The 21,248-nt window shown below is 37.0% G+C and overlaps 1 protein-coding gene across 1 annotated transcript; it reads left to right on the forward strand.

The window, feature by feature from the left end:
- The first annotated feature begins 453 nt into the window (after positions 1–453).
- On the forward strand, positions 454–16,907 carry LOC107299676 (prolactin receptor-like). Its single transcript, XM_029286829.1, has 9 exons — positions 454–594; positions 3,945–4,086; positions 6,023–6,152; positions 6,437–6,606; positions 7,952–8,118; positions 8,983–9,124; positions 12,485–12,584; positions 13,693–13,762; positions 15,878–16,907. The coding sequence occupies exons 1-9, from the start codon at positions 454–456 to the stop codon at positions 16,895–16,897; spliced, it is 2,082 nt and encodes a 693-aa protein (XP_029142662.1). The 3' UTR covers positions 16,898–16,907.
- The last annotated feature ends 4,341 nt before the right edge of the window (positions 16,908–21,248 follow it).

Raw genomic sequence — 21,248 nt, forward strand, 5'->3', positions numbered from 1 at the left:
GCATAATATTTCAACATTATGATTTTCTCAAAACTAATCTCAATGTATATAGAGGAGGCCAGCAGTACTGGTCATCAGTTCTGTTGAAAGTCAAGAAGAAAAATAATATCAGGCTGAGATGATCTCATTCACAAGATCGATGGCTCAGTTGAAAGCATAAGTTTCATGGGTTTTAAGATCCCGATTTGAATCTTGATATCATAGTTAAAAGAGTTGTCAGGTAACCAGATTCTCAAGATGAAATGCTGCAAAGATGGATAATACTGGCTTAGCTAAACTACTAGTCTTTCTCATTATGTACCTTACATCTTTTGTTTTGAAACTATTGGAGCCGGGTGTCTTCCAGATTGGACTTAATTCCCAGACATGGAGAAAAGCTGACATGGAGAAACGTAAAAGGAGGAAAATACTCACATGTGAATTTTCTTTTGCATAGTTAGGCCAACGCCTCCCATGAATCTCTCTTTGGAAGTCAAAATGGTAAATGGAATAATGTATGTGTGGACAAAGTGGTCAGCACCTCCACGGATCAGTGATTCAGCACTATGTAATTATGAATTGCGACTGAAGTCTGCAGAAGGAAAAGAATGGAAGGTAAGAAACTTGCCTAGCTTTGCTAGTGAAGTTAGCAAAGAAAAAAGAAAAAGAAAGGTCAGCTGTCCTTATAAATTTAATACATAAATAAATTTCCCCAATTCAGAGATTGTGCTTAAACCACAAAGTAGAGCTTGATTCTTTATATATCTTTAAATTCGAACACTGTATGCAAGAAAAATAAAGTAGGTAGGAAGGACCGGGCTGCAGGGCAGGGCAGAATATATCATTGGCTCGCGGAAGGCCTGAGCTCAGAGTCCAGCTTCTCAAGGTAATGGAATCAGGGAACAGAGTGCATCACCTGAAACTTTAGAAAGCACACTAGTCAATGTTGCTGTTGTTAGTTGCGAAGTCGTGTCTGACCCATCGCGACCCCATGGACAACGTTCCTCCAGGCCTTCCTGTCCTCTACCATCTTCCGGAGTCCATTTAAGCTCACGCCTACTGCTTCAGTGACTCCATCCAGCCATCTCATTCTTGTCGTTCCTTTCTTCTATTGCCCTCAATATTTCCCAGCATTAGGTTCTTCTCCAGTGAGTCCTTCCTTCTCATTACGTGGCCAAAGTACTTGAGTTTCAACTTCAGGATCTGGCCTTCTAAAGAGCAGTCGGGGTTGATCTCCTCTAGGACTGACCGGTTTGATCGCCTTGCCATCCAGGGGACTCGCAGGAGTCTTCTCCAGCACCTTAGTTCAAAGGCCTCCATTCTTTTGCACTCAGCCTCTCTTATGGCCCAACACTAATCAACAGACCAGCAATATTGGCTAGGTGGACAAATCATCTGGCTTACTGTCAGACAGCCTTCCAGGAACTGACCTCCATCACTGACATCTGAGGACTAATACGTCTTTAGTGTGGCCTAACTCTTCTCAGTGAAACATGGATTTCATTCATTTCCAGAGCATGATGCAGCTGGAGAGGGATCATGCCTCAGGAATAAAGCACAGTATTGTCTGGTACTGTGTGCAGTATCTTACTGATCCGAAGCCTAATCAAGGAACTATCAAGGAGAAAGCAAATTGTCAGCACCAACGTTGACAGGGCAAGCTACTGTATATAGATAAGAGAACAAATCCCACTCTCGTCTAACACTGAGGACATTACTCAGTGTGGCAATGAAATGTCTGCAAGCAAACAACCAAGCTTAGAGAGCACCAAGGAGTCCACAGTTCAACGCAGAGCTACAGATATTCTCTTCCAATATTTGTTTGTAAGGTTCAGAAGAGTATATTGGTCTTTGGCTTGTGAAATGATCTGTTTCTGAAGGCTAATGCAATTAGATTAAGGGCTATATAAGTTTAACTCAAGGCTATATGGAGTCCTAAGACTGCAGTCACTCACTATCACTCCGGCACCCTTTGTCAAAAATAGCTATAGATAGCGGCCGAGCCCAAGGAGCGCTTTTTTTTTTAGAAAATTCCAATTCTTGTCTTGTTTAAAAAGCTCCAATAGATAGTAACTAATACAAGATTACTATAGGTAGAATCTACCTGCTCAGTGAACACCCTACATATAAACAGATTTCCTAAGCGTAGGTTGATGCTTAAGCAAAATGAAAAAGGGCTACAGAAAACATATTGTATGGGTGAATATATTTCACTTCAGGAAGGCCTATAGAATGTGAGGCCAGCATCTTCATTATCTTTTACGTAAAGGTTTTCATGGAGCAGCCATTTTAAGTGAGTGAACAACTCTTGTGGTATTATCATGCTAGCAATAAAGAAGCAAGTCCCTTAGATGAAGAATAAACAAATGAAAAATGTTTCTGAGAATTCCAAGTAAATAGACATTTCTCCAATTAAAATACCAGAAGGCGCATTAAATTGAGAAACTTTTTTTCTTGAACAAGGACCAAAAAAAGCAATTATTCAGTGTGAGCTGTGAGATGGATACGAAGATTTATCCCAGAAATCATATTGGATGGTCCTCAGAAAAGAGTCGGCATTGGATTTTCTCCTGCCTAACACAGCGCAGGAATGTCTTTGCAAGAGTATCTGAAGGTTGGATCATGGCGCCTGGACTAATTTTTTTGTTAGTTTGAGACGTTTTGGTGCTCATCCAACCAGCTTCATCAGTTAGAGCAAGTCAGTTAGGCAGAAAGTCGTTGGGATGTACCAACTCTTGCCACACCAACCTCAAGATTTTCCTCTCCAACATCATCTTTACAAGAGAGAAGTTGGCCCACTGTAACCAAGTTTCAAAATATCGCACTCATGCCTTCTGCTAATTACATTGCTTGCCTCTTTATTCTTGAATCCCGTTTTAAAGTCTGTTTCCATTTCGGGGTTAAATTATTTTACTAGCTTGCATTGCTGGGTAATATTATAAGCGTCTTGATTTTAATTGATTTTGTTGTTATTAAAATATATATTTACCCGTATTTATCGGCGTATAACACGCACAGACGTATAACACGCACCTTCATTTTAAGAGGGAAATTTCAGGAAAAAAACTTAAAGGTGGGGCCGGGCGGCGGAGAGCTTATATCGGCGTATAACACGCACACATCATTTGCCCCCTATTTTCAGGGGGGAAAAGTGCGTGTTATACGCCAATAAATACGGTAACTATGAGTATTACACACACACACAAACCATGACTGTTACAATCATAAAAATATATATTTTAACTATGACTGTATTGGAAATGTTTTATCTTGAGTATTTATTTATGATATGAGAGGGCGGGAGTGATTCAAAGTGGGTCTGTGTCACTGGTGGCATCAAACCAAACAAAACCGGCAATTGATTATATGATTCTTGTTATGAGCCTTTTTTCTTAGGAAAACGCCTGGAATGGCCAAAACAAAGAGGCTTAGAAGCAATTGCATAAAGTAAACCATAGGATTATCTGGCTGACAGTATCTGGAAATATTTTATATCTGGAAATATTTTATATCTGGAAATATCTGGAAATACTTTATACATTTATTTGTTTACTCTGATCTAAAAGATTAGAATATTTAAAGCTATAGACCAGGGGTAGTCAACCTTGGCTCTTTTATGACTCGTGGACTTCAACTCCCAGAATTCCTGAGCCAGCTAAGGTGGCTCAGAAATTCTGGGAGTTGAAGTCCACGAGTCATAATAGAGCCAAGGTTGACTACCCCTGCTATAGACGATCTCTTCCCAATGTTGTTTTTTCCATGAAACTGTACACACTGCCAGATAATAAGGTTATTGGCCATGCTAGAAGGAGATGATCAGATTTATAATCCAATCCATTTGAAGGTCAACCTAGACTAGATAACACAGGTTCAAATTACCTATATATTTGATGTACTGATATGATTTGGGTTGCAACTTGGAAATGCCAAATTTTTCAGTTTCCATTACCTTTGCCCCTTTGCAGGATTACTTTGTGGGACAGCAGTTGCAATATAAAATATCTCACTTGCATCCAGGAATGAAATATACTGCTCAGGTTCGCTGTGTAACAGATCGTGGTGAAAGGAGCTTGTGGAGCCCAGAAAGATACATCCACTTCCATAATGGTGAGTCAGTCTCTTGAAATGTTTTGTCTTGGAAAATCAAATATTTGACAAAAACATAGAGCTGAAAAATTACAGAATATTTAAGAATAGATTTCTATATTGCACGCAAGTTTATTTAATAAAAGCTATACTGCTGTCCCGAAGATACTTTTTCAAAAGGCAACTGGACTTTCTTTGGTAATAATAATAATAATAATAATAATAATAATAATAACAACAACAACAACAACAACAACAACAACAACAATAATAATAAGCTTCTTCAGTTCTGTTCAGTTCAGTTCAGTTCTTCAGAATTGAAGAAGCTTCTTGGATGAGAAGTGAAATGTCTTCAAGGGGGAAAAAAAGGAAAGTCCAGTTGCCTTTTGAAAAAGCACCTTTGGAACAACCATGATTTGGATGACTGAGAATCTCCATAGACAAAAGCTACACTGCAGCTTTGTATAAACCAAATAGTTCTCATATAAGCAGGAGGGATGAATTTGCTGGCAGTTTTTCTGTAACATATTTTCCAAACATCACAGCTATGTTATATCCAAATCTCTAGGGATTCAAGACATGTGTTTATTGTCTTAAAAAGGAGACTCAAAAGAGGTGTGAGGTTTATTTTAAAATGATTCCAACAGAGATTCCAATAAAAGTTATTCCACAGTTTTTAAAAAGAACCAACAAATTCAACATTATATTGTCATAGTTAACATGCAAATGAAGTCTTGCTCAAATGAAGAAAGAAAACATAGAAGAAAGCAAACTGATAAATGAATCTAACTTGATAACAAGGCAGAAGCAGACAAAAATGAAAAACGTATTGTTAGAAATAAAACTGAGAGCCCATCAAATAGCAAGAATCTAATGGGGAAGATAGTTGGAGTGCCTGGCAGTAAGATAGAAATTATAAGTAGTTTTTGAAAACTGCAAAGGAGCAAAATTTATACTTTACATTAATCTTTTCTGGGTAAATTATTAAAGAGTCACCAATAACTACAGGTAATCCTCAACTTACCACTACAATTGAGCCCAAAATTTATGTTGTTAAATGAAAAATGTATTAAGTGAGTTTTGTCCCATTTTATGACTTTTCTTGCCACATTTATTAAGAGAATCACTGCAGTTGTTAAATTAGTCACACGGTTGTTAAATGAATCTGGTTTTCCCATTGACTTTGCTTGTCAGAAGTTCTCAAAAGGAGATCACATGACTCTGGGACACTGTAACCGTCATTAACGTGAGTCAGTTGTCAAGTATCCAAAGGTGACCATGAGGATGCTACAACGGCCATAGGTGTGAAAAATGATTGTGTCATTTTTTTAGTGCAATTGTAACTTCAAACAGTCACTAAACAAACTTGTAAGTTGAGGACTACTTGTAATTTTTTAAACTGCCCAGTAGCTTAAATTTTTCATATATAAGGGTGTGTCCTTGTCCTTAAACTTCATTGATCTTCACAAGAAGGTAGAATAGGTTAGAAGACTTGCATATTCCCAAGGCATCATTACTCTGGTGTTAATGCAGGATAGTCTTCAACTTATGACTACAATTGGTCTAAGAATTTCCATTGCCAAGCAAGATGGTTGTTAAGTGAGTTGTACTCAATTTTACAACCCTTTTGCCACAGTTGTTAAGAGAATCACTGCTCTTGTTAAATGAATCACATGGCATTTGAGCAAATCTGGCTTCTTCCATTGACTTTGTTTGTCGGGAGCTGATTGGGAAGCTCACAAATGGTGATCACATGATCCTGGGTTCTGCAACTATCATAAGTACATACCACTTGCCAAGGGCCCAAATTCTGATCACATTACTGTAGGAATGCTGCAATGGTTATAAGTGGGAGGGTTGGTCATAAGTCACTTTTTTCAGTGCTGTTGTACCTTTGAATGACCGCTAATTGAATGGTTGTAAATCAAGGGCTAACTATATGATGCCCTTTTTACAGGCCAGCCTCCAGGGAAGCCAATCTTCACAGGATGTCGGTCTCCCGAAAAAGAAACCTTTACTTGCTGGTGGAAGCCAAGCTCTGAAGGAAGTCTCCCAAGAAATTATACACTGTTCTATAAGAGAGAAAGGTAAAAATTATAAATCATTTTCTAAATTAGAGGTGGGGAACTGTGGCCCCTTTATGACTGACTTTATGGCTGACTCAGGAATTCTAGGAGTTGAAGTCCACAAGTCATAAAAGGGCCATCGTTCTCCACCCTTACTCTACATGGATTGTTACATAATTTTGCATCTCTAGAAAAGTTGGCTCTTAGCTTTCCCCATAGGACAACTTACTAATTTGGTAAACAAGGCCAATAAGCTCAGCACTCTGACTGATGTGATTCCCTTTTTTTCTATTTGTGTTTTTCAGAGATAAAAAATACTACGAATGCCCGGACTACACAACAGCGGGGCCCAACTCCTGTTACTTTAATAAAAAGCACACATCGCTGTGGACTACCTATAATTTTACTTTAAAGGCGATGAATGAGATGGGGAGTAGTGTGGCAGACCCTTATTACGTGGATGTAGCAAATATAGGTATGAAGTACAAATTCTTCTGAATGGGAAAGATGGCAGAATGTTCAAAAGAGCCTGAGAATCCACCCACATTGCCATATCGACCATCATCTATAAATAGCAGTCAGCCAATGGTAGCTTTGTTAAGCATCTAACCGATTAAAATAAGTGATGTTAAGTCCCAATGGTGCTTTTTTTAAAGGCAACTGGACTTTCTTTGTTTTTCCTTAAAGACATTTTGCTTCTTGGATGAGAATAGGATCATATTATCATATGTGGTGGGAATGCTCAAAGGCTTGTGAGTATTGGAACAGGATACAAAGATGGCTGAAAGATATATTAATGTTGGACTTAGAGTTAAAACCTGAACTTTTCCTGTTGGGAATAACTACAGAGAAATACAATAAGGGAACAATCTATAAAATATTATCATGTGCGGAAATGGACAGGCTCACAATGGTATTGAAAGACAAATGTAGATCAGTTTATTTCGAAACCTGGGATAAATTTTACTGCTGGAGGGATTCGAGGAAGACGGTTGGGATTATAGGCTAGCGTTAAGATAGAAATATATGTAATTTTAGGTTAGCAAATAGAGAAATAGATTTAAGTATTGTATATAAAATTTAGATGTATAGTCAGAGATGAAGAACCGATTGTACAATGTGAAATAATTTGATAATATATATACTGGAATGTCACGTTATATCCAATGTTTCTTTTAATTGTATTATAAATAAAATTGGTAAGAGAAAAAGAAAAAAAAAGAAAAAGCACCTTTGGGACAACCATGACCCGGATGAGTGAGAATCTCCATAGACATTAAGTGATGTTAAGACAACATCCACACTGGCGAGTCACATTGTGCGGGCAGTAGATTCTCTGTCTGGACTTGCAACCAACCACATCATCCTGGCTCATCAATGCATTGCTGGCATTTCTTTATCCTCTCACTTCTTCCTTTTGGGGAACCCATTATTCAACTGGAGCTGAGTTGCATCAGCAACAAAAAGTGACAGAGAAGTGAAGTCCCTCGCTTGGGGAAAGAGAAAGTGATCAGAAAGCAGTTCCTTTTGCTGCCTCTTGATGGACACTGTCATCTTGCATCTGCTGATTCTTTAAATGAAAGCTGGTAATTAGCCATGGGAGACTTCTTTCTCTAGCAGGAAGAGTGAAAGGAGACAATAAGACAACAAGAAGCATTTCTTTCTCTCTTTTTAAGAAGTTAATATACAAGTAGCCAGAAAAGCTCCCTGTATGTTCTATCACAATAGGATAGAAGAGAGGGAAGCTCAAGTCTTAATGTTCAAGGCATGCCTCCATTTTCATTCATGGATTGTAAATCCCTGATCCTTCATTTTTTCAGTTCAGCCAGATCCTCCAGAAAATCTTTCCCTAGAATTTGAGAAAAAAGTATATGGACAATATGTGTTGATGACTTGGAATCCGCCTTCTCTGGGTGATGTCAAATCTGGCTGGCTAACTCTGGAGTATGAATTACACATAAAGCCTGAAGAAGGACAAGAGTGGGAAGTAAGTGTTTTCATTCTTGGTGGCCAAACATTCTGCATGCTTTTAGGTCACAAAAAACCACTGTCAATATAACAACTAATAATTGCCATACTTCACGCTATATATTGAATAATAAACCATAAAAACAGTGTGTCTTCAGAACTTTGGGATTGAGCAAGCATTTAAAATACTTCCTTATTTATCAATATGCTTGTATATGTAATGCAAATAATTGCTGCAGTTCATAGTATATCCTAAAATAGTACGCTCTGATACATGTGTACGAGTATTTTTACTGTGCACTTTTCTAGTCTATTCATACAATAAAGATAGTCCTTACTTAATCATTGTGGTGAGATGGGCAGCAAACAAACAATAGTAATTGGGGCCAGAATTTCTATAGCTAAGAGATAAAGCACAATACCACATGACCACACAGGTTAGTGACAGACATTTTGACACTTCCAGTTTCCATCATTAAGCAGACTCCATGCCATTATTAAGTGCAAGTTCACAGGGTCACTGTTTGCGACCTCCTGCTAGCTTCTCCATTAATTTTGCTTGTCAAAATAACTAACATACAAGCAGACCATACTTAGCAACTGCCTTGTTTAGCTACCATTTGCAGTTACACGGCTGATGAAAAAGTAACTTTTTGACCTCGCATTTGCAGGTCTGTAAAGGGAAGGAAAGCTGAAGTAAACAGCTTTAGCACAGTTGGCGTTTCACTTAGTGACCACTTCGTTTAACAGCATAGTTGCCAGTCCCAATTGTGCTCATTAAACCAGGGCTACTTGTACTTTGTTGTTGCATTTTTTTTTAACAAAAGAAGCTTTTTCTATGTTTTATATAGAAGCTCTTTCGTGTATATTCTTATATTTCCAGAAAATATTTGTTGGGCAAAGGACGTCTTATAAGATGTTCAGTGTGAATCCAGGAGAAAGATACGTTGCTCAGGTTCGATGCAGGTCAGATCATGGTATCTGGAGCAACTGGAGCCCTAAGAGTTATATTAAACTCCAAAAAGGTGAGGTAAACCTTTGCCTGGCCTTGTATTGGCATTAGGCTTATGAAGCCAAGAACAAGTTCAGTTTAGCTTAAGGCTTTTCCCCACAGCAAAATTAAATACCATCGTCCACTTCTTGAGCTAGCAGAAAACTATATTGCCATAAAAAAGTGCCGTTCTCTATAATGCCATGGGTATGGTGGCATCCTTGTTTCTTGTTCAGAGGGCATACTGAGGACAGGAATGGGTGGAGTTCCTTGGGTGTTTTTTCTTCCTCTCTTCAGCAAATAGGTTGAATAAACAAGGGCAGAGTATACAACCTTTTCTCATGCTTTTGCCCACCTGGAGCCAGTCTGTCTAACCATGTTCAGTCTGTATTGTGACTTCCTGACCTGTATATAAGTTTCTCAGTGAGGGCAATGAGATGTTCTGAAATTCTCATTTTCCAAGAACTTTCCATAGCTTCAGAAGGATCAACACAATCAAAGGTCTTTGTATAATTAATGAAGCAGTTTCTGACTTCCTTTTTGATATTTGGCTTTATCATATATTGGCAGTTATATTTTCTATTCCTCAACCTTTCTAAAGTCATCTTGAACATTTGCATATCTTTTGCTAGCAAGTGAAATAAAGATTATTGTAAAGCAATTTGCACACACTGGTTTTTTTATAATATATTTTATTAATTTTTTAACATGGTCACCTTAATATTCAGTAAACAGTGTGTTGTCTAGGTTTACATTTAAAAAACATTCGCTAACAATTGATTTCTATGATCTATAATCTACATAATAGCTTTACTTGATTTCCTCTTCTTCCTATAATGTTCTCTTTTACCAACCTTAAGTTAATACAATTCTTATTGTTTTGATAGATAACAATTGAATATGATTTTTTTCTAATATTTCTGCAAATAATAATCACATCAAAATAATATTTCTTTTCTATCTAGTCATTCTGGTTGCCTCATCATAGATCCCGTTTACAGTTCTTGTTTACATTTGTTTTTCCCACAATATTCAAGATATTCTTACTGGTTAAGAGTTTCTCAAAATTAATTACATTTAGATATTTGATTCTATTTTTTCTCATGTAAACCATCCCATAACTTTTACCTTACTTAAGGAATAAATAAGACTAAAAAAAGAGAAAAAAAAGAACAAGAGTAAAGAGGGATAAAAAGATAGTATACTACTGAAAGTCCATGTTTCCCCTAAGCTAATACATATTTATTTCAAAAATTTTCCATTCTTTTTTACCATAATTAAGAATATATTTAATCTTTAAATATTCCATTTAATAAATCTAGTCATCTGGTCTTTTAACTCTTATTCAAAACATTTTTTTCAATTCATTGTAATTTTCTTAAAATCAATCACATTTAAATATCTAAAATATGTCTTTATATATAAGCCATTGTAACTCTTTTATATGACTCATATCAAGAAATAAGAGAAGAGAGAGAGAGTACTATGTCATTTGAGGGACTCCTCCCTCTTAAAGTAAAATTCATATCCAAAATCTTTCTATTACTTTAACCATATTCAAACAGGTGTTTCTTTTTTAAATATTCTCTCTGATAAGTCCCATCATCTATTTTCTTAATTTTCACTTTGGCCTTCTTCTTTTGCCCAATATCTTTAATCAATATATTCTGCTGAGTCAAAGAATCTTTCCATATTCTTGTAGGTGTCACTGTAGATATAAAAAATAAGTTAAGTACAATATCTTTGTAAGAGGCATTTGCTCTTTCATGTTTATTGAAAATCTTTTTCTTTCTTTTTCTCTCTGTATCTCTTATCATCTTTGTCTCTCCAGTTCTAGTGGTGTTCCTGACGTCTCTGCAATCCATTTGACCAGTCTTTTTTCTTATCCTCAAATTTGTCTTGTGGTCTTAAAGTATAAGTTGCCTTTTCCAAAACCAATATTTCTTGTAAAAAAATTTCCACTTTGGTTAAATCATATTTCTTTGTTGTGTTAAGTTCCATCTTCGAGTCTCTATCCTCGAATTTGTGTTCAGTTATCTGTTTTATCTGCTCCTTCTCTATTGTTATTTCCTGGGATTTTTTTTTGTTGTAAAGTTAAATTGGAGATGAATTGGTTTATGTTTTCAAAATTATTTTGGATTTCTTTGTGGTTTGAAATCATTGTTGTTTGAATTAATTGCAGCATCTCATATATCTCCTCTTGAAAGGTATTTATTTTTTCTTGATAAGTTCTTTCTTCAAGTCTCTGATTTTCCATAGTGGTCAAGAATCGAGGTTTTCTTTTCTCTGCAAATAGCTTTAGAGTCACAGTTTAGTAGGTATTTATAATCCAAAAAGGTTCAAAAAGGTTTCCTGAAGTTTATAATCCTCTCTTTGTCTGCAACCCAAATTGTTTTCTTTTTTTGTCACAGCTGTTCTCTATTGTTATAGCTTTGAAGGTCACAACCACAGATTACATTTTTCCAGATTTTGCCAAGTCCTGTATAAAAGCCATAGCTGTCATAGTCTTTATCTACACTAGATGTCAATAGCAGTTTATTTTTCAAATTATCAAAATAGAAAATTGCCTTTAAAATGAGAATCTTAACCATTCAACAATTCCAAACTTATCCAAATTCATTTCATTTCTGTATGTTTTGGTCCTCCAAAAAAAGTTTAATTCGCCGCTTCCATTAGTAAAAGGGTGGGGCAAAAATCCCCCTCCTTCACGTTCGAAGATTTTTTGCTTCTTGGGAATTTTTTTTTCCAGGAAAGTTAATAAGTAGGATAGAGAAAATCGATGATCTTATCCAGATTCAAACGCGCTGTTTGCAATCAGCTTAAAATAGTGCTTTTTGACTTCGGTTGCTTGTAGCTTGGGCTAGACTCTGAAGTTAGGCTAGCCTTTCTCCTGTTGGTTTCTGGAAGGCTTCTCCTGGACCGATCAGGTCGGCCGCCATCTCTCCATGGTCCATGGGACTTCCTTCCTTCTTTGGCACCTCTTCGGGGTGGCTTCTGGCCCATTTAGGGTCCCCTAACAGGAAGAAATTCAGCCAAAGGGCACAGAGCCCCAAAATCCCTTGGCTGCTACGCTACTGCGCAAGACTGGAAGTCAATTTGCACACACTGTTAAGTCTCTTCATTCGTTCATTCATTCATTCATTTATATTTCAAGATAGATTGATCTTTACAGGCCACTGTAGTTGGCCACTGTGATGTTCTCTAGATTTGTTGGCATTGCTTGGTTCAGTCAACTTGATATTCTTGACTCATTCAGGCACTATAATTTAGCTTCACATCACAAACTTATTGTGGAGATTTAATAAAACTATGCAAATAAAATTCCTTCTCTAAAAAAATTAATAAAGATATATGCAACTGCATGTAATTTAAACCAGCTTGTTTTCTCTCTCAGATATCAGCCTAAAGGATATAGTTGTTTGGATCGTTGTGGTTTTTTTATCAATTGCCGCTTGTTTGATCTTGATCTGGATACTGGCTTTGAAAAAAACCAAGTAAGCTACAACTGTAGATGTTGTAAGATGCACAAAAACAAACCTGCCATAAAATCTAAATTAGCAGTGAAGGAAAAAGGCCACTGTTCCTCTCTTATAGGCTATTGTCTATCTGAAACCATTGCATTCACTTAAAACAGTGATTCTCAACCTGTGGTCCATGGTCCCAGGGGGGGGGGCAATGTCATCACAGGGGGTCTGCAAAGTCTTGAAGAAATATTATGATTTAAATGTTGAGCTAAGTCTTGGAGGTCTATGGCCATAAAAGATATTTAAAGGGGGTCCATAGTGAAGAAAAGGTTGAGAACCACTGACTTAAAGAATACTTTCCAAACTATAAGCATTTGAGAATGGGGTGGATAAAGATATGATTGATTTGATTTGAAGCTGGCATATTATGACTTGTAAACATGAGTTTTTAACTTAGCATGTTGTGTAAATCCAATTAATTGTGTTTATTCAGTAATTCATGGCTAAACAAAGTATGACTTAATGTTTTGTAGATAATTCCTTTGTCCCAAAACACAAACTCACTGTCAGGTTTGTGCATCAAAATCTTGCACGTTAACTCTGATATGTGACTTTAAGAATGCCTTAAATACATCCATGCTACCTCATTTTTTTACATTTAAACAGCAGGAATGGAAAGACACAATATAGACTTCCCACTTGGCACAAAATTGATGTGATTATTAACAGACCAGTAACCTGGAGAGAAAGCTTTGAAATTTCTCTCTGTCCACTCCAATTCCAGTTCTGACTTCTTTGCCATAGTTCATATTTAACAGGAAATAATCAGTTACTTGAAGAGCAGGAGGCAGAGGAAATTTTAATCATTTTGGTGCCAGAGATCATTTTATATAAAGATGATCTTCCACGGGCAGCTTATACCTATACTGCCACTGAATGATAATCTGGAGTTTTTAATCATTTAGTATTTCGTCAAACTATTATTTGAGCCCAATAGCCTAATATCTTGAGGGAAGATATTTATCCCTTCTGAAACTTCTTATTTCAGAAAGTCTAGAGGAGGATTTCTCAACTTTGGTAACTTTAAGATGTGTGAAAGAGAGTTGTTGTTTTTTTCTGTCTTCCTTTTGCATTTCAGGATGATAGCTCGCCTTCTACCACCAATTCCAGGTCCAAAAATAAAAGGCTTGGATGCTCAACTGTTACAGGTGAGCTGTTAAAGGAGAATTTGGATCTTCACCAGCAGAATGTGAAAATCCTTTCTTTGGTCATGCCTTGTTTATGTTTGCTATAGTTTGGTCACATGTTCTTTGACCAAAAAGAACATCAAGCAAGAAACATTTTGCCTTCCAAATGGATAACTTTTCTGCTGTTATTATTATGATAGCAACAGCATTTAGACTTATATACCACTTCAACAGTGCTTTACAGCCCTCTCTAAGTGATTTAGAGTCAGCATATAGCCCCCAACAATCTGGGTCCTCATTTTACCGACCTCGGAAGGATGGAAGGCTGAGTCAACCTTGAGGTGGTCAGGATCGAACTCCTGGCAGTGAGCAGTGAGTTAGCCTGCAGTACTGCATTCTAACCACTGCACCACCATGGCTCTTGATAACTTCTCCGCTAGGAGAACCTTTGCACAACTTCATGATGTTGCCCAGCTGTATCCTTTCCTGGATTGTGAGTTCCTATGCTCATCACTCATAGCTTGATCATCTCGCATTTGGACTACTGCAATGCATGCTACATGGGTCTACCCTTGAAAAGTATTTGGAAGTTACAGCTGACACAGAATGCATCTGCGCAGACTGTTCTTGGGGACCCTAGAGTAGCCCATGTAACACCTCTATTGTGCAAGCTGTAATGGTTGCCTGTCTGCTTCTGGGTCAAGTTCAAGGTGTGGTTTATTACTTCAATGCTTGGGACCAAGTTACTGAGGAACCATCTCACCCCAGTGGGATTGGCCTGCCCCACTCGCTCTGGCATAAGGGGCATGCTGTGGGCCCCGACAGCCAAGGAATTCCAGCTAGCAGGGTCCAGGAGAAGACCCTTGTCTGCTGTGGCTCCCTCCCTCTGGAACATCATGCCCCTTAAACTGAGATCAGCCCCCATTTACAAGGGCTTTCAAAACCTGGCTTTGCCCATTGGCCCGGGGTCCCAAAAGGGGCTTTCCATTCTGGAGACTGTTATTGGATTAAGAAAAGACCCCATTTCTACCCCCTTTTTATTCTGGTTCTTATCTAATTTTTGCTAATATTTAATATTTAAACCTTTGTAGTTTGGCTTTTATGATACGGTAAGCCACCCAGAGTCACCTGACAGTAAGATGGGTGATATATAAATTTAATAAATAAGTAAATTGCTAATTTGCCTGAACTAAAAACAAACAAGATCTCTATTTTGATATATACAGTACACACACATTTCCTTTGAGTGGGATTTACTTTGAAGAAGAACTGGTACAGAAGTTCTATTCTGGATTGGGAACATGGAATGAGAATAGGGAGCTTTATCTGGTCCTTGCAGTCTAAATTCCGCCTACCACATCTCATTTTTGATACAATATTGGATAAAGATATTTGTCACAATGCAATAGTCTGTCTCCTTGGTAACTACAATATTGAGTCACTGTATATTTTCAAGAGACGAACATATAAGATGCGTTATAGGACTATACAAATATTTGAAAAGTGGTGCCTTGGAAGGTGCAGGGGTGTGTACCAAGCATCTTTTAAAATGAAAAGTTAGCTACTTTCCCCAGGGAAACAATGCAGCTATGCAGGCAATTGCTTGTGGAAACAGTTAGAAGCAACTTCTGAAGCTTCCCACAAATTTAAGAAAAGATGCAGCTGCTTTAACAGTTTAATACTTCACATGTGCTCACATGTCCTGAACATCTCTTTCAAATAAATTATTTCCTCATTCTGATCCTCATAACTCATAACACTCATAAAACAGATTTGTTGGTGTTTATTTGATATTCTATGCCAGTTTACTGCCTATTTATATATGAGGGATGCAAAGCTAGAGCTTCAGGGCCCTCCAAAATTTCAGATGCAGCTGCTGGAGCACTTCCCATATAGCAGTTGTTATATGTAAAAATTTTTACATAAGATTAAATACAGCTTTAACCTATCTCCAGAAACTTTTTGAATTGGAGTCCTTATCATAGCTCAACAATCATGTTCACTTTTCTGCTTCATAAAATGTAACCCGCTTTAAGATCTGTTATCTCCTCTGCTGTAGGCCCAAATGTGTTCAGCTCATTTTTATGCAATATATCATTTTTATAGTAATCCAGGGTGCATTTCATCTTTCTCCAGGCAGGAAAAACTGAAGAATTGCTGAGTGCTCTTGATTGTCAGGGTTTTCCTCCAACTTTAGACTCTGATGATCTGCTCATAGAATTTTTGGAGATAGATGACAGCGAAGATCAGCAGCTAGTGCCAAATCATGGAAAAACTCACCCCAATAAACATGTAAAGCCAGCACACCAGGAAATAGACTACGATTCAGGAAGAGGAAGCTGTGAGAGTCCATCTCTAGTGCAAGAGAAATATAAGGAAGTCAGAAAACTGCCCCCTGCAGCAGAGGTACCGGATTCTGATGAGGTTCAAAGGAACGGTGATAGAAAAAAACTCTCAGAAACATTAAAACAAGACCCTGAAAAGTGTCTCCCACAGTTGATTACTAAGAGCCTAAAGTCATCTACATGGCCTGGAGACCAGCCTGGGCACTCTCACAGTCCAAAGTTTTTCTCTCATGATGCCATAGAGATCTGCAAAAGGGTACTCAAAGCCACAAATGTAAAAAGGTCACCCATTTTGGGGAGAAGTGAAGGAAAGTGCTGTTCACAACCTCCGGAACCCATTGAGACTGTTAGTAAAGAAAAAACAGCCCAACTGGAAGATGGAGCCAATTTGTCTCTAAATGCTCAGCATAATCAAGAGGCATTCTGGTTAGTTCCTCCAGAGCAGTTGCCTTTTACATCCACAAAGCCAATGGATTATGTAGAGATTCACAAAGTCAGCAGCGATGGAGTGTTGGCTGTGCTACCCAAGCAGAAAGAAAGCCTTGACAAAACTGAAAAGGGTCCTCTGCCTTCAGATGCAAAAGAATACTCCAAGGTTTCAACTGTTGTAGCTAATCATATTCTGGTATTATTACCAGAGGCCAAAATGGAGACCTTGCCTTCTTTTCAGGAACCCCCAAAGGAGTCCAATCTGGAAAGCCGGGCAGAGAAAAACACGATCTATTGCCTCCCAGTTCCCAACATGTGCAAAATACAGAGCGGTGGTTTAGATTACCTGGATCCAAATAACTTTATGCCAGCCTTTCATTAAACAAATTGAAATTCCCAGTTGATGCAAGGAAAACAAAAACATTCTTGGCACAAAATTGCTCAGCTGTAGCTCACATCTTTTTATTTTTTGTATTCAGTCATTAAGAACAGACAGAAAAATTCATATTGATGACTGTGATTAAGGGAGTTGTTTTGGTGAAGTCTGACTTTAGGAAAAGTATGTGTCATGATTTTATTTCAAACTACAACCTATTGCATTTATTTCTGACATGCCTTATCAGAAATGACAAAGTATCAAGAATTTCTGGACAAGGGACGATTAGGCACCCTGGGGTGAAGGCTACACTACATATGCAACCCACCATTTTACTTCTCATTTATTGAACCTTGACACCTGACACCATGCAGAAGAAATAAACAAGAGCCCTGCACTTTCAAGTGCCACAGAATTGTATCGCCCTCAAATTTCTGGTGTCTCTTTTCTACACCTGTCCCTCCTCCTCACCATTTGAGAGAGGGGCATCTCCTGCCTGCTCTCCTTTATTCCCACCAGATGCAAAAGATGGATGGCATTACAAATGACTGATGACAAAAGGTTGAGTAGCTGCCATTTATATTTAAGAGGAGAATATTCGTAGTTCAGAGTTGAAATGAGAGGCCCTTGATGTTCTCTGAATTAGGTTGTTTTCTTGCGGACGTTTCATTACCCAATGAAGTGCTCAGTGGAAGCATTAAACCATCTCAAGGAAGCATGTGAGTATTGGGAGGCCCATGGCAGTGGGCAGGGAAATTGCTGTTGATGCCCAAGTTGGGTCATTCTTTTGCCAGCCAAAAACAGGATGCTTTCCTGTTGCCTCAGTAGAATAAATATGACACTTAACAACCAAACAAATCCCTGAATTCCATGGCATAAAACCAACATCCATCACACGCTGCATGATTGTATTCTGTTGTTATTCATGCAGGCTCTATGATATGCTGCTAATGAAAATTTGCAAATTTATGTCACATGCTGCTATGTATGTTAACACATTTTAGAAGCTCTAAAAATGACGGGGGTGTTGTTATTTCTCTGCTTTTTTCCTATTTAAAAGAGTCCTATTTTTATAAATGTTTACAAACTTACCTCATTTTAAGCTACTAAAATATACCTAAGTAGGGAGGAGGGGAAGGAAATTGTGCCTCCTATATGGCTTTGGTGTGCTAGGTTCTTGAATTCCTTTTTGGCTGAGGCTCATTCCAAAGATCTCCCTTGTCAAAATAAGTGATTTTCAAATTCCAACATTTGGGACAAGGGAGAGATTTAAACTAGCCCACTTCTGTGTCACTCTAACTTAGTTTAATTCAATTTCATATATTGCCTTATTGTACATAATAAAAAAGCTACTTTAATGTAGCCCCCTGTGTACTTTTGCAGATTATTTTTCTATTCTAAATATTTATTTTCCAACTTCCCAGAGCTGTATGTATTTATCTGGAGTTTTATTGTCTATTTTTTTGCCTCTGCAAGCAAAGCAGAAAATAACAGAGGACGTTACAATTTTCTATAATAAAAGGTGGCTGTTAGAATAGAGCTGAATTTGCATCCAGTTATATTTATGAGGTCTTTGGCTTTTCTGGTTCACTGCATGGGCTGGCAATTCCCAGCTCTACTGGGGTGGGAAACGCTTCCAGCAATGGTGTTGAATTCTGAAGCCATTTGAATACGAAGCACACAAGCTTAAAGAAGGGGGACAAACAGTGTCTCTCTTCTATAGAGATTTCTTTGTGCCAAGAAGCACGTATTCTCAATGGGAGTCAGAAGTTCAAGAGTGAAAGCTCTAGCTGTAAACATGCCCACATTTTTGTGATGTTGTAGTTCTATTAACCATTCTGGCCTACAGAAGCTATTGGAAAAAATATGCATAAAATAAAAAGAGATGATAGACGTAGGCGGGGTTCTTCCTTTATCTTACTATGTGTGCTGGTCAGGATTCAGCTCTTGGCAGAGAAGGAACTGGTGATTCCATCCTGATTATCTCCTTATATACAATGTACTAGGACTGCAATTCTCTAATTTCCCAGCCAGCTGGCATCAGGCAGTTGTTTGTGTGGCTACATTTCTCCAAGCTGGATCAGCTTGGGAAGACTGCTATACATTAACTAGCCGTGGTTTATCAAGGCCCAAACTCAATTTACAGATGTTCCTATCCTACTGTGCTCTTTTTTTTCTGCCAGTTCTGATTCAATGTGACAAAAGAAAATTTGTTTTAGACATTAATTCCAAGGAGAAATTTAGAGAAATTCTTATGGTTGGAAGGTGGTGTATTTGCCTTAAATTTTGTCAGAAATATCCTATCTTTCATTGCACAATCCTCCCTCCATAGCTTCCCTGTCTATCCAAAATTAAATTAAGCCTAAAAGCAACGCATCATGAAAGAACATCTGCCATTAGACTTTTCCGCTTATTGATATTGTCACCGATAAGAGCGAGTCTGTCCATCAAGAAATTGTTGAAGGATGCCTCCTTCCCTTGGAGATGTTCAGAAAAATCATCTACCTACCTTCTCTGCTAACATGTTTAGTGGAGAATTTCAAAATGTCATTTGTACCCAGTTGTAATTTCTGCATTGATGTGAGTATTATGTGATGTATATTAAGATAAGTTATAAAAATATAGACTGGATCTTATTTTACCCTTTCACAAGATTGTGCATGTTTTCAAGCACAATGAAAACTCTTTTTTAATATGTGGAGAGATTCTGTTAAGTCCACTATATCAAAACTAAATTTATGTCACTTTTGTTAATTTATGTCATTTGCATCATTCAATAATTGTTATAAATGGGAAAAAAGTCTGAACAAAAATTTTGTCAGTTGTATCCAAAGTCCACTGAATTGAGAATCATTATATTTACTACATATAAATAAATAACATGTAAGAGTTTAAAATGTAATAATGTAAGAAGTTATTTTGTTCAATATTTTACATAATTTATATATTGAATAGAGTTCTTTTGTACACAGTTCTATAATTATCTCCCCTTTGACTGAAATTCTACTTTTTTTGCATGTCTGCTTTCAGTCAACTTTTATATTTTTAGTACAACTGGCTTGTAACAGATATGTATTGTAAAATCTATTAAAGCCTATTCAATACCAGATAAGAGAACAAAGAGAGGACTTGAGATTGTACAGTTGCTCCTTGCTAGTAGATTGTAAAAGAGCAATCTTTGGTGGGTTTAAACTCTGGGAAACCAGGGAATGACCATCTTGCTGAATCCACAGTTGGCACTTTCAAAAAAACCACTGGGATTGCATACTCGCTTTTCTAATCACTTTTGGATATTGCTTCTTAACTGTTTTTCAGCTACCATCTTAGGAACCTTTGGATTTACAGCACCTAATGAGTTTTCTTCAATTCTCAGTGAAAAAAAGTTTTAAATACAAGTTTAAGGACTTTAAAAAATTCTTTTAGAATAAATAGCAAAAGGGTGATTTGAACTTTGATTTTGGAAAATTACAAATAGACTAATGATCCAGATGAATTTAAAATAAGATTTTGGAAGTAATCGTAAGAATCATTCCAGCAAGAAAATGTTTTTTATTTTGGATTCTGTTAAAAAAATTAAGATGAGACTTGGAAGATTATAAACTAGAGAGGTCTAGAAGGAACTAAAGATTATAAATAAAGGAGAAGAACACTTAAATTTGACTTGCTAACACAGAATGAAGCAATACATTTCAACATTGGACATATTAAAGGATATTTTTGAAAATGGCTGTAATCTATAAATAGACTGTTTCAAACATATTATGAGAGAGGAACAATTTCTATCTGACAAAACTGATATGAAAGCAGATTTTTAAACTATCAGGCTACAAGAATTATATGGAAAAAGATGCTATATTGGACATACAAAAGAAGCTGACTGATGTCTTAACTATGAAAAGGGCATACAAATAACAAACCAAGAGAATGTCTTGGAGAATTTTTATATATTGAATTCACAAATGAGGCCTATTAAAGCTCTGAAGAATTTTGTGAGACTGGACAAGGAAAAAATGAAAAGAAATTACTGTTAGTTCTAGAACTTAATTTGAAAGGACTCAAGATTATTAAAAGTAAAAAAAGGAAGGAATATAAAGTTGGTTTATTTGATCATATTAAAATAGTTATGTTGTTATCTTTGGTAATCCTTAATTGACTTTTGCTGATCAGGACTGAAAAAAAGGCTTTGAGGATTTGTTTATAAATAAGAGATGGGATATGGGAAGAAGAGATCATTTATTTTAAGAGAGGATGTTATTTTATTATAATTATCTTTACTTGTGATGAAGGGGAAAACTATTTTTATATATTTCTTTTCTTTACTTTTCTTTCTTTTCTATTTTCTTTTCTCCACTTTTTT

Source organism: Protobothrops mucrosquamatus, unplaced genomic scaffold (assembly GCF_001527695.2).
Source record: "Protobothrops mucrosquamatus isolate PMUCROS unplaced genomic scaffold, P.Mucros_1.0 scaffold5262, whole genome shotgun sequence".
Taxonomy (NCBI): Eukaryota; Metazoa; Chordata; class Lepidosauria; order Squamata; family Viperidae; genus Protobothrops; species Protobothrops mucrosquamatus.

Bases quoted from the DNA above. Each gene is read 5' to 3' on its own strand.
- LOC107299676 (XM_029286829.1), top strand. From the start codon at position 454: ATGAATCTCTCTTTGGAAGTCAAAATGGTAAATGGAATAATGTATGTG. The intron at 6,607-7,951 runs GTATGAAGTACA...TCATTTTTTCAG, and splicing joins CGTGGATGTAGCAAATATAG to TTCAGCCAGATCCTCCAGAA. The intron at 12,585-13,692 runs GTAAGCTACAAC...TTTGCATTTCAG, and splicing joins CTGGCTTTGAAAAAAACCAA to GATGATAGCTCGCCTTCTAC.